Source organism: Poromitra crassiceps, assembly GCF_964638095.1.
Source record: "Poromitra crassiceps genome assembly, chromosome: 14".
In the NCBI taxonomy this organism is placed as follows: Eukaryota; Metazoa; Chordata; class Actinopteri; order Beryciformes; family Melamphaidae; genus Poromitra; species Poromitra crassiceps.
The window spans coordinates 28,726,969-28,739,468 of record NC_139633.1 but is presented as its reverse complement, the minus strand read 5'-3'; the positions used below and the strand labels follow the sequence as shown (position 1 = coordinate 28,739,468).

Here is a 12,500-nt window from a genome sequence, read left to right as displayed (position 1 = left end):
TTGCGCCTCAGAAATATCGTATTTACGAGTTATAAGAACATGAATGGCCCTCCTATGCCGTATTTACGAGTGGGGAAACTGCAAAAAAAAAAAAAAAAAAATCAGAGTTGTGACTTTGCGTGATGTTTCGGGACTACAAAAATGGTGGAAAGTATATGTAGTCCGTGTCACCAATTGACAGGGGGGGGGGGAAATCCATCATTCTGTTCATAGTAGCTATCATAGTATAGCTTATTTTTAGTAGTTCCAAATTATGGTGTATGTTGCTAGTACAACACTAGCTACCCTAATGACCCATTACTGGCTTTTGGTTTAAAAAAAAAACACCAGCTGTGAGAAAACAAGCTTACTTCTGACGTCCATGTTTGTTGCTCTTTGCGACCAAGAACACTTGAATGCTGTCAAGTCGTAATTACGACTTCAAAACTGCAAAGTAAGAACTTCCGAGGAGCATGTGAAGGCAGCATTTGTCTCACACGTTCCCCGCTGCTGTTGCCTTTTACAACAAAACCAGGAACATTTTTACTCTCAGTATCTTTTGAATTCCTTATTCCTGTCTCTGTAACCCTTCCCAGAGCTATAGAGATAGAAGAGTTGTGCCATCTCCATTTACTCCTTTTTTATTCATTTTTTTATCTCGCAATAGTTCCCGGAAGTAAGGTTCTGGACGAAGCAGCGCTGTAGAGTTGGAGTAGAATAGACCGTGATTTGAAAGGCTAAGACGTTTAAAGAATCGAATTGTATATGATCCGCTTCATTTCATGCATTCAAACATACAGTACTTCGTGGAACTATCCCCCCCCCCCCACACACACACACACACACACACACACACTATAGATGGTTTTCACAGAGTTGTGTTGCTAGGGAACAGTTTGAAACCTAGCTTATTCGCTGTCAACTATTGTATTACATGTAGCAAACACTGCAACAGGAAGTAAGCTAGGAGCAATTAGGGACCATGATGGAAATAAGTGTTTACACTTTTTCATGTCATGCCTTGGATTTTGTTATTCTTTATCCAAAATAATATCAATCAATTAATCAATCAATCAATCAATTAATCAATCTAGAATGTTTATGTTGTCAAGTTAAAACCGTCTATAGCTACATGAGTCACGTGACTATCAAGCATTTTGGACTTCCGTTCTCTCTCACTCTGTCCCTACCTATCAAGCTGAAGCTCAGCTGACCCCCGCCCCCCCTGGTCAGCTTGGGGACTTCCTTGCTGAGATTCAGGGTTTCCCCCAGAAAAGTAGTTCGGCCCAAGGGCAAGTATCTTTTGACAGGGTCCGCGCAAACCACCTCCCTTTGTGACGGGGGCCCGGCGCGACTCAGCGTCAGACTGATGGCAGCACTAAGGGAGGGCCCCATAGTTTCTGAGATAACAGAATCACGGACAGAATCATGGAATTGAGAATTCAAAAAAGCTACGACACAGCTTCCAGAGGAAAAGTTTGGCAAAAAAAAAAAAATCCCTGATGCTTAGGCCCGGTGGGCGATGGTACTCGGCTCATTCACCGCTTAACCACGCAGAAGGAAGAGTGCATCTAACATTACACACACACACACACACACACACACACACACACACACACACACACACACACACACACACACACAGCCTACCGGTGCTGTATGACCTCCAGATCTTCTAGCTTCTCTGGTATCTCCATGCTGTTGAGCCACTGCTCCTTCTCGTCGATCCACAGCTCGCAGGCCTGGGCCTCGCTCAGCATCTTGTAGAGGGCCAGCGCGTCCTGCAGGGCCTGCTTCCTGAGGCGCGTCAGCTCACACACCTCCGCGTAGCGCTCCTCGATGCCCGCCAGGCGGCCCTGCACCTGCACACACGCACACGCACACGCACACACACACACACACAGTCAGATCACGCTTGGGACACACCAGAAACGGCTCTGTCGCAGCGCGTCACGTCACGGAAGCGTTGAGCATGAGCCTGGCCATTCACACCAGAAGCGCTCCGTTTTTGCTCCGCGCCTCGCTCCGTTTTGCTCCGTGCCAGGCAGTCACTACAACCTGCACCGAGGCATTTAGAAACACGATGCACTACGCACCTCCTGAGAGGCGGCGCGCTCTTCTGGCAGGGTGCGGGACTGCTCGTGCAGGGCGTCGATGACGGGCCGGTAGCTGCCGATCTCCTCGGCCACGTCTTTGTGCTTCTTCACCAGAGCCTGGGTGGAGAACTCGTCATGGCCCACGTCGGCACTCGACACGATGCGCAGCACGTCCAGCATCCACGTGTCGACGTCGTCAGCGTCCGCCTGCAGGGGGAGACAGAGAGACATGGCGTGAGGGGGGGGAAGTCTTTTTATACAGTCTTCCATTCAATTCAATCCGCTCCACAGGGGGTTTAGTTTAGTTTATTGACTCTAAATAACACAACATGTTCATGGCAAAATGTACATAATATACATTTGGGAGCAAACTTGCAACCTGAAGTTATTAAAGATAATCCAAGATGGCTCACCTCTTTAACAGTTAACCTTAATGTGTATTTTTAGGCCAGACCAGTAGAATTATGGAACTGTTCTCCCATCTACAGTAGAGTGTAGTGCACGGCAGAACTTTTGGGGGATTTCTGGTTCCCATTTATCAATCACGCCATCCATTAAATCATGTCCGTAGAAACATAGATTTGATTGATGAGGACTAGACAAGAATTCAATATTATCGTTTGTCATCTTTCAGTGGAATCACTTGCGATGATGATACGACGATATTTAGTATCGTGACACATTTCTGCAGTGCTTCTAAATTGATGATGACGACAAGCAAATGTTGAACTTGAACGCTCTGATAAAATGAGGTATGGTTGGAAACTTGGATTATTATTTTAAAACTGTCAGTTTTGTTGTTAACATTACCATGCAAAATAGTTTGCACATAGCTTTAGAAAATCCCTTTTGATTTGCATGCTATTCTGACAGGTTGCAGGATCCTGAATATCTTCTTTGGGTAGAGATATTAAGGTAAGCCTGACTTTGTCATCGAATAGTGGATTTAAGTGTGATTTTACCAGTTAAGTTAAGTTATTGAGTAGTGGATTTAAGTGTGGTTTTACCTGGAACTGGTGGTGGTTGCAGGCTTCCTGCAGACGAGCCTTACGGACAGCAGACAGACGCTCCAGAGCCGCCCACTGCTCCTGTAGGTCCACAGCAAGGAGACAAGGAGAGGAGGTAAGGAGACAGGAAATGAAGCAACAGTTAGAGATGGGATATTGGTATCGGGATTTCGGTATCGGTGCCGATACTGACGTAATTCACATATCGGATATCGGACAGATGTCCCCGATCAACGTTCCGATCCAGATTCCATTCATAGCTTGCGCTGGACCAATAAAGCAACCATAACATAACATGAAACAGTGCTAGTAAGTAGTAGTAGTGAGCTAGTAACATTAGCAGTTAGCTAACTAAAATCACCAACATGTTCTTAGTTTTGGTGATATTTTGGTGATAATATTTGGGGGGTAAAATGGCAGGGGTGTTTGTCGGTTTGTTGAAATGTTATCTTTTAAACAATTTGGGGTTTTGGAAATGTCCAATGACCTTTATTAATTGTTGAATTTGTGGAATATGAACCAGGTAACTAATGCTATGAGATAATTGATCACTAAATCAAAGACTAAATGATGTCACAGTAGGAGGCAGTTACTATGTAAAGGTGGAGGCTGCAGCTCTTTGGGAGAGTTGCTAAGAGCTCTGGTATCGGCAGATATCCAAGTTCAATGATCAAAAATCAGATCGAAACTTAAGTAGATCGGTGCATCTCTAGCAACAGTGTCAGTGGATGTTAAACAGTGGGAAAAAAAGCTGCCGTGATCAATGTGTCGAATATTTCAACGTTTGTACGGTTTGTGCCCTGACGAAGGCCACGAGGCTGAAACGCGTCGGCGAAAACGGTCTTCTCTAACTTTTCTTCTTTCCCTAACTTCCACGTTTCTCCCAAACAAGTGTGCATTGGACCTGCTGGAGAGACCACGCAAACACCAGGAAGTAACCTTAGCGCACGTTTAGTGTCACTGTGGATATTTGATGAACTTTGAGCAGTGTTTTACATGTAAACACATTTCTTGGCACCTTTTCTTCCTTTCTTTCAAACTCTTTTTCCCCCTTAGATAAGTACAGTAGCATGTCATCAGATCACATGGAGATCTCCAGGGTGAACGGGAAGGGAGGGAGAACTTGATCAGATCAGAAAGTAGGTGGAGTGGAAATATCTCTCGTTTTAAACAGGTGGCATCATCTCACTCCACTGGCACTCTAACTTGTTAGGGGTCTGCACATTTAAGACGGTTTAAGACCTTTTTAATGCTACCTGGAGTCAGAGCCGTTAACTACGGCAGCCTGTTTCTGTCTGAACAGCTATACATGAGCAGGTGGAGAATCAGGAAATTAACTCTTAAGGGACAAGACGTCAAACTGTGTTTAGATATGAATCATATCAAAACACATTCATCACATCATGATGGGGGGTGGGGGACGACACATTTTTATGTGCAAAATTTTGACGTTTAAATGTTTTTGTAACATGTTTCTGAAATCCTTTTAAACTCCATTGCATAAACGCTACTCTGCTTTCAAGCTGAAAACAAGGCTGTTTTTTGGTAGACATGTTGGAGATATAAAGTTTTCACTACAAAACAACAACACTGTCTAACTACTGTCATGTAAGTGTAGACGTGCAGCACAAAGAAAGCCATCACTACATGGTGGGAAAAAATTAAGTGGGTTTCTAAAGACCCTGAATCCATTCCACGAAACAAACAAAAAGGACTGGTGAGTGGTGAAGCCTGGGAGTTGTAGTTTTTCGGTACCTGGATGTCCTGGATGCGTTCTCGGATCTTGTCGGCCCCAAAGTGGTTGTCGGCCACCAGCTGGTCTCCCTGCCTGATGGTCTGCTGCAGGTGGGCGGCTCGCCCGCTCATCTCGTCCTCAAAGGCTTTGTGTTGACTCAGCAGCCGCACGGCGCCCACCAGGTCCTTCCCACAGTCGTCTGACGACAGGATCTGCTCCTTCTCCCTGATCCAGCCCTCCTACAACACACACCACAGGTGACGGTTCAATAAAGGGAAAACAAGCATCAAATTCATTTTCTGACTAAATAATATTTCCCCCAGAGGGATGTCAACGGTTAACCGTTAATCGATTAACCGTCGCTAACGTCGTTGTTCGGTTATTGCTGTCGGTCTATCAGTTAATATTAAAAAAAAAAAAAAAAAAAAAAAAAAAAAAAGATTTTTTTTTTTTTTTTTGGTCTATTTACTCAATGAGCTCATGCCCAAACAAGGCGTGTCTATTTAGATGCTGAAATGTTAATGCTTTTTGTGTTAGAAATTCTAACACAAAAAGAATTTGTGTTGAAATGTTGATGCTTTTTGTTAATGCTTGTTAATGCTTTTTGTGTTAGAAATTCTAACACAAAAAGCATTAACATTTCAGCATCTAAATAGACACGCCTTGTTTGGGCATGAGTTCATTGAGTAAATAGACAAAAAAAAAAAAAAAAAAAAAAAAAAAAAATTTTTTTTTTTTTTTTATATTAAAAAATTATGAATTAACCGATAGGTTAATCGATTATTAGCGTCGGTTAATCGAAAGTGAAATTAACCGAAAATTGACATCCCTACCCCATAAGTATTCCTATAAGTCCTGCCTTGCTGCAGGTATTTGAAAGCAGTGGTTGTCAACCAGTGGGCTAGCCTGGGCTTTGACAGAGGAAGCCGCCGAAGTGATACTGAAAGCTGCAGTTCCCCGAATGGCCACTTAGCTGTGCAAGGACCCCAAGCTGGCGACAGGCCACACTAGGCTTCAAACACCGACCGTCTCAAAACGGGAGTGGCTACGTCCATATTATTTACAGTCCATGTTGTCAACGCCTGTCCTCATATCCCCCATGGATGATGCAATCCTCCTCTGGCCCAATCAATAACAAGTGTGTCACCCATTCATCTATGTAGGCAGTGGTGCAATGCATTCTGGGAGCGCCGCAGTGTGTTTAGAGAGACGGTGCGTCACGTTGGCCGCTCCACATTTGCATAAAGTTGAGGTCTAGGCTACTTTACGCAAATCAGGGGTGCCTCCCTGCGACCCTCTGGAAACCGCTGAAATTCGCTAGAAATGTTTAAACGAACCGCTGTCAATCCAAAATGAAGACAAATTCAGCAAAAAATGATGGTAGCACAACTACGACTAATAAGACTGAGAAGTGATGTAGAACCTCTTCGGCCATCTCCCAGAAGAACTTCCAGAGGCGGCGGGACTCCTCGAGGCGCGCTCTCCGCTCGGCTGCCAGCTGGCTCAGCTCCTGGTAGCAGAACTCCATGTGGGCCACGCGGTCCCTGATCACCTGAGGGTCACATGGCTTATAACCTGAGGAGGAGGAGGGGAGGAGGAGGAGGGGGGGGGGGGGGAGGAGGAGGGGGGGTGAGGAGGATGGGGGGGGGGGGGGGGGGGTGAGGGAGGAAGTGTTATTGTTATCCAGCTCATCTATTCTGCCATTGTATTATCGTTATTATTATTATTACGTCTGCCAAGGACGTTATGTATTCGGTGCCGTTTGTTTGTCTGTCAGCAGGATTACGGACGAACTACCAGGCCGATTTTCATAGCATGGGCCAAGGAAGCTTTGGAGAGGATCCGGATCAGAATCATGAACAAGCAATTGGCCTTGGCAGCTCTCCTAGTGCCCTTCTACTTATTAAATGATACACAATCCACCTCTACCAACAATACAATACTTGTTCTTCTATTGACATTCTGTATTTCATTTAAAGGGCAGCAGGGGGCAGCAGTGCCTAAATGTAATGTAATATTATTACTGCAGCATATTATACTGCAATATCATGCTGTACCACTGTAATGTCATGTATTTTTTTCACTGGCAGGTGGCAGCGTTGCTTTTGCTTGAAGTGCGGTCATCTTTTTGTTGGCCAAGGTCAACTGAAAGCTATAGCGGCTTTAGGTGTGTCTGTCTGTCTGTCTGTCTGTCTGTCTGTCTGTCTGTCTGTCTGTTTGTCTGTCCGTCTCACCTTCGGTGTCGTTGGCGAACTTCTGGGCGTTGTTGTTGACGGCGCGGACGCGGTCGGCCTGGATGGCGATGTCGGCCTCCACCAGCGTGTGCTTCTGCAGAAGGTCCTCCACACCCAGCAGGTGCTTCCCATAGTCCTGAGACAGCAGCAGCATCTGAGGAGGAATACCAGGGGGCAAACGTCAGTCAGACCCCCTTCGCATTAACCTTTCTTCCCCCTCTACGTATTTGTAGTTCAGCGGCTCTTTTGTAAACAGCCTCTCAGAGCCAATCAGGACTCTGCTATTTCACATACCCCCAGGTTGGTCCCGCCTACATTAGTTAACCCTTTACTAGCTATTTTTGGGATGTTTTCTGACGAGAATTGATCATTTTTATTGGGTGAAAAACTAGGATATATTTCCTGAGACTAGTCGAATAGTCGACTACTTTTCGGGAGTAGTCGACTGCTGCTAATATGCAGTAGTCGTGAATGGCCTACTGGCTCCATACCTTCATCTCGTCCATCCAGTCCATGATGTAGAGCATCTCCTGGAAGACCCTCTGCAGACCCAGGTTCTGCTCCAGCCGCTGCCTGCGGGCCTTGAGCAGCTCCAGGAGGTACTCCCACAGACGGATCACGTTGTCCTTGCGTGCTGTGATGCGCTTGATGTCGTGGTAACTCTCCGCCTCCAGCTCCCGAGCCACCGAAACCACCGCCTGGGTCGCCCAGTTGGATGATGAGCGGATGAACGAGTGGATGGAGGGAGACAAAAAGAGACATATTTTTCATGCTACTGTAAATGAAACCGCTCGCTGAATTATGAAACAGACCCAATGATGAATCCCCAAAGGTAAACACACACAGATCTTCACAACAATGACTATTTCACCACTTTATTCTGGCCATGTCAACAAACATACTAAGACGCCAACGTTTTGCCCCAATGGCCTTCATCATGTCAACACGCATACTAACACGCTAATGTTTCGGGCCAAACAGCCTTCATCAGAGCATGTTTTAAACACGTGTTAAACGGATTTAACAGAATAATGTATTTTTCACTACAGTAGAAAACTAGCAGCTGTCTGGGGTTACCTGGCTATCTGATAGAAGTTTAGTCCATTTGATCAAAGTTTTTATACCCTTTGATCAAAGTTGAATGCATCTATAGAGGTTGCATACTGATAAGATAAGATAAGATAAGATAACATAAGTTTATTGAACCACAGGGAAACTTGTCTTGGGCTCAAAGCCATTGCATCACACAACACATTAAGTCAACAACATTAAGTCAACAACATGACAATGCAACCTGCACGCATGTACATTGATCATACAGACAAACTAAATGTGCTTAAATTCACATGTTGAGCGTGAGGCAGTCATTCTTTACTGACCTGAACTCTCTCCTCATAAGCAGCGATGTCTGTTTCTATGGCTTCATGTTTCTTAGTGGCAGCGTCAACCGCCTGGAGGTCATAACCAAAGTTATCCTGGAGGAGGAGAGGGGAGACGAGGAGAGGAGAGGAGAGGAGAGGAGACAAGGACAGGAGAGGAGAGGAGACAAGGAGAGGAGACAAGGACAGGAGTAGAGGAGAGAGAAGAGGAGAGGAGAGGAGAGGAGACAAGGACAGGAGTAGAGGAGAGAGAAGAGGAGAGGAGAGGAGAGGAGAGGAGAGGAGAGGAGAGGAGACAAGGAGAGGACAGGAGAGGAGAGGAGAGGAGACAAGGACAGGAGAGGAGGAGAGAGAAGAGGAGGGGAGAGGAGACAAGGAGAGGACAGGAGACAAAGACAGGAGAGGAGGAGAGAGCAGAGGAGTGGAGAGGAGAGGAGTCAAGGAAAGGAGAGGAGTCAAGGAAAGGAGAGGAGAGAGAAGAGGAGACAAGGACAGGAGTGGAAAAGAGAGAAGAGGAGTGGAGAGGAGTCGGGGGAGGGGAGGGGAGATATCGACAAATAGTTTTAAAGAAAGTCAAGAGATGATTTTTGCAATTCTGATTCACAGTGTGGTGCAAAATATGTATGGGATATTCTATGTGTTATATATCTGTGTGTGTGTGTGTGTGTGTGTGTGTGTGTGTGTGTTACCTGTGACACGAGCCTCTGGTTCTCGCTGAGCCAGGTCTCTCTCATGGCGGCCTTGCGGTCGAAGCGGCGTGCGAGCTGCTCCAGTTTCTCCTGACGAATCAGCTCCGTCCTCAGTGCCAGCTCCCGCTCATGCTCCGCCTTCTCCAGACGCTCCCACGTCTGCAGCACACACACACACACACACACACACACACACGGACACACACACACACACGCATGCACACGCACACACGCATGCACACGCACACACACACACACACACACGCACACACACACACACACACACACACACACACACAATACATAATATTAGTAAAAAAATTAAGCAACACACAGCGCACGCATTCTCGAAGCTGAGTACCCGACAGAACCTCGGTCAACTTCCCCCTTTCCTGTTATCCTCACCTTGGACATGTCTGTTCAAAGGTAACATTAACTACTCATATCACATTGGTATAACAATCTTCACGGACACACTACATTGTACAGTATAATGGTCACATCTCAAGTTAGCTAATAGCAAAATGCTGGCTAACTAGCTAGGAGGAGGAGTTAGCCTCATGTCAGATCACCAACTTCCTCCTTTTCAGGCTAATTCATTCAAAAATATGTCAGCAACCAACCTATCTGTCCGTTTTCCCTTTAACGTTACCACAGAAGTAAGGAGGAAGGTGACATTAGGCTAACGTTAACTCATCTTGATGTAGCTATGCACGCTAGCTAGTTAGCCTTTTGCAAACATTAGCTAACGTAAGATGTGAGACTACGGTAGGCTATTTAGAGAGCCAAAGTCGACATCACTTCCTGCTTCGGCTTGCACACCAAGAGATTTCATCCCATAGACCAGTGGTTCCCAACCTACGGTACGCGTACCGTAGGTGGTACTTGCGACCCCTGCTGGTGGTACTTGGAAGGCTCTGTGAAAATTCAAAAAAAAAAAAAAAAAAAAAAAAATGTTTTTTTTTTTTTTTTTTTTTTTAAGTTTTTGTGCAAAATCCATGGTGGTCATTAGTAGTAGTTTTCAAACATGTGAGAGTGAAATAATAATAATAATTATTAATATTATTGGCAGTGTTTCTCAAGGTAGGTGGTACTTGCGCCCCCCCTGCTGGTGGTACTTGATCCCTGGAATCCCAATGTTTAAATTATGAAGTGGATCAAAACGGGAGGGAATCGTAAAAGAGCTGTAGTAGAGGAGAGCAGCAACGATGAAGCACAAGGAGGTGAAGACAGCAGTCAACCCAGCACAAGTGCAGCTGCTGCAGGTTGCACATAGGCTGCAGGTTGGAATAAATTTGCCTCCTGCGTGAACTGTGCATAGCTGAATACAGGCCCGTAGCTACCATTGAGGACACCGAGGTCATGACCTCGGTATTTTCCACACCAATTTTTTTTGAAAAATAGCCCTGGTCCCCAGATCTATTAATCTGTCATTGATGTTTTAATGCGACAGTTGATCGGAAATGCAACAATTTGCTTCCTCTCTGTGTGCTATAGAAGAGAGATAACTCACAACATTCAGATTTTGCATTGAGGCTAGATTGGGGCTAGACTTTGGGGACAGTTCTATTGAAGTGAATGGGTAAGTAACTCCCCTGTGTGTGATGTTTGTGTAGATGGGCCATTGTATTTAATTGAGCAGTATTCTGCCATGTGACCTGTATGCAGAATATGAATTATATTATATGGGGAGACATGTATTTTTTGTATCATTTTAAAGCAACAGCACAGTAAAGAGGATATTAATCTAACATGATGTATGTAGTTCTTTATAGATCTAGCCTCTTCATTTTGCTCTCAAAGTGCACCAGATTGAAGCATTTTACTTTAAAATGGACAAAATTTTCTATCCGGGGGTGCACAGCCCCCCCTGGTCCCCCCACGCCACGCTAAAATGACCTCAGTATTTCTCAAACCCTGGCTACGGGCCTGGCTGAATAGACTGTATTTTAACGTCGGTCATATGGTGGTACTTGGAGAGCCAACTACTTTCTCAGGTGGTACTTGGTGTAAAAAGGTTGGGAACCACTGCCATAGACGTTTTCTAAAATGTTTATAAAAATAGTAGTACTTGGTGAAACCTAGCGATTTAGCTATATTTAGAATCAGGATCGAATCTGAGTGAAATGAATGTTCTATGGTCTCTCCTGTTTCTAAATATAGCTGAATTGTTTGGTTTGACTAAGTAAAACTATTTTGTATATATACATATCTATGGGAATTGGGTCCGTATGCCTAACCCGGAAGTGGGCATTACTTTGGCTCTCTATACAATGTGTAGTAGATTGTGATACCAATGTAATATGACTTAATGTTACCTTTGAACGGACGTGTCCACTTCAGAGTTTTCACCTATCATGACTACAGCGATAACTAACCATGTGGTGACTGACTCCTCCTCACACTCGACTCATATTGTCACAGTAAGATGCACCTTGTTGATGTCGGAGATGAGCTTGCCCTCGCGGGGAGTGAACACCTTCTGGTTGTTGGCTCTCATCTTACTCTGGATGGTGAAGAGGAGCACCTCCAGGTTTCCCTTCTCTGTGAACCTACACACACACACACACACACACACACACACACACACACACACACACACAGAGAGAATAGTTCACATCCAAGTCACCAAGTCTGATATTGATTAGCTGCGACCACGTACTGACAGGCATGCAGCCCTGGAGCCATATGCGGCCCGTGGACAGATTTTAAGTGGCCCTTGGCTTGTCTCTCAAAATATACTATATGTGGCCCTCTACACAGTATTGGTTAATCAAGCAAGTTCAATTTGCATTGTTTCCCTTCATCTAACGATGACACAGCACTATCATACAGTTTGTACAAGCACCAAGTAGGAACAGCACAGGCAGAACTAATCGTTTCAGATGGTAAACAAAATCCTTAGAGTACAATTGTATTGTATGTGATTTTTTTTTATTTTGATATATAATCCATACTGTATGATGCAAGAAGCAGCTGGCCGGCCCCCCGGTCATTTCACATTATCCAATCTGGCCCCCATTCAAAAAAGTTAAAAAATCCCTCCACCATTTGGCAGCCACACTTTTCTCCCTAGGATAATTTGGCATGGAGGATGCGTGTGTGTGTGTGTGTGTGTGTGTGTGTGTGTGTGTGTGTGTGTGTAAAGGTGTGCGTCATTCTATAAAGTTTGGCCCTGTTTTGTGAATCTGTTTAGAAGTGATGCACCTTTTTGATATAGGCCACTCCCATTGCCACACCCCCTTTTTGCCAATTGGCATGCCCAGTTCATCACCTGTGCTTTGATTCATGACAAACCCTACCACAACATCCTCTGCACATACAGGGACAGGTGCTTTGGGTAACATGTAGGCCAAGGGAATTTTTCAGTTCTTAACAGAT

General features: G+C 45.0%; 1 protein-coding gene across 1 annotated transcript in view; it reads right to left on the bottom strand.

Moving 5' to 3' along the window:
• The window catches only part of sptbn1 (spectrin, beta, non-erythrocytic 1), a 78,961-nt gene that overhangs the window by 54,831 nt on the left and 11,630 nt on the right, over window positions 1–12,500 (bottom strand). Inside the window, exons 8-17 of the mRNA XM_083650935.1 lie at window positions 11,554–11,671; window positions 9,120–9,278; window positions 8,431–8,526; window positions 7,543–7,749; window positions 7,052–7,205; window positions 6,241–6,392; window positions 4,838–5,056; window positions 3,083–3,163; window positions 2,076–2,282; window positions 1,630–1,841 (exon numbers count right to left, since the gene is read on the bottom strand). Coding sequence (XP_083507061.1) covers window positions 1,630–1,841; window positions 2,076–2,282; window positions 3,083–3,163; window positions 4,838–5,056; window positions 6,241–6,392; window positions 7,052–7,205; window positions 7,543–7,749; window positions 8,431–8,526; window positions 9,120–9,278; window positions 11,554–11,671 — 1,605 coding nt within the window. The remainder of the gene's footprint in view (window positions 1–1,629; window positions 1,842–2,075; window positions 2,283–3,082; window positions 3,164–4,837; window positions 5,057–6,240; window positions 6,393–7,051; window positions 7,206–7,542; window positions 7,750–8,430; window positions 8,527–9,119; window positions 9,279–11,553; window positions 11,672–12,500) is intronic.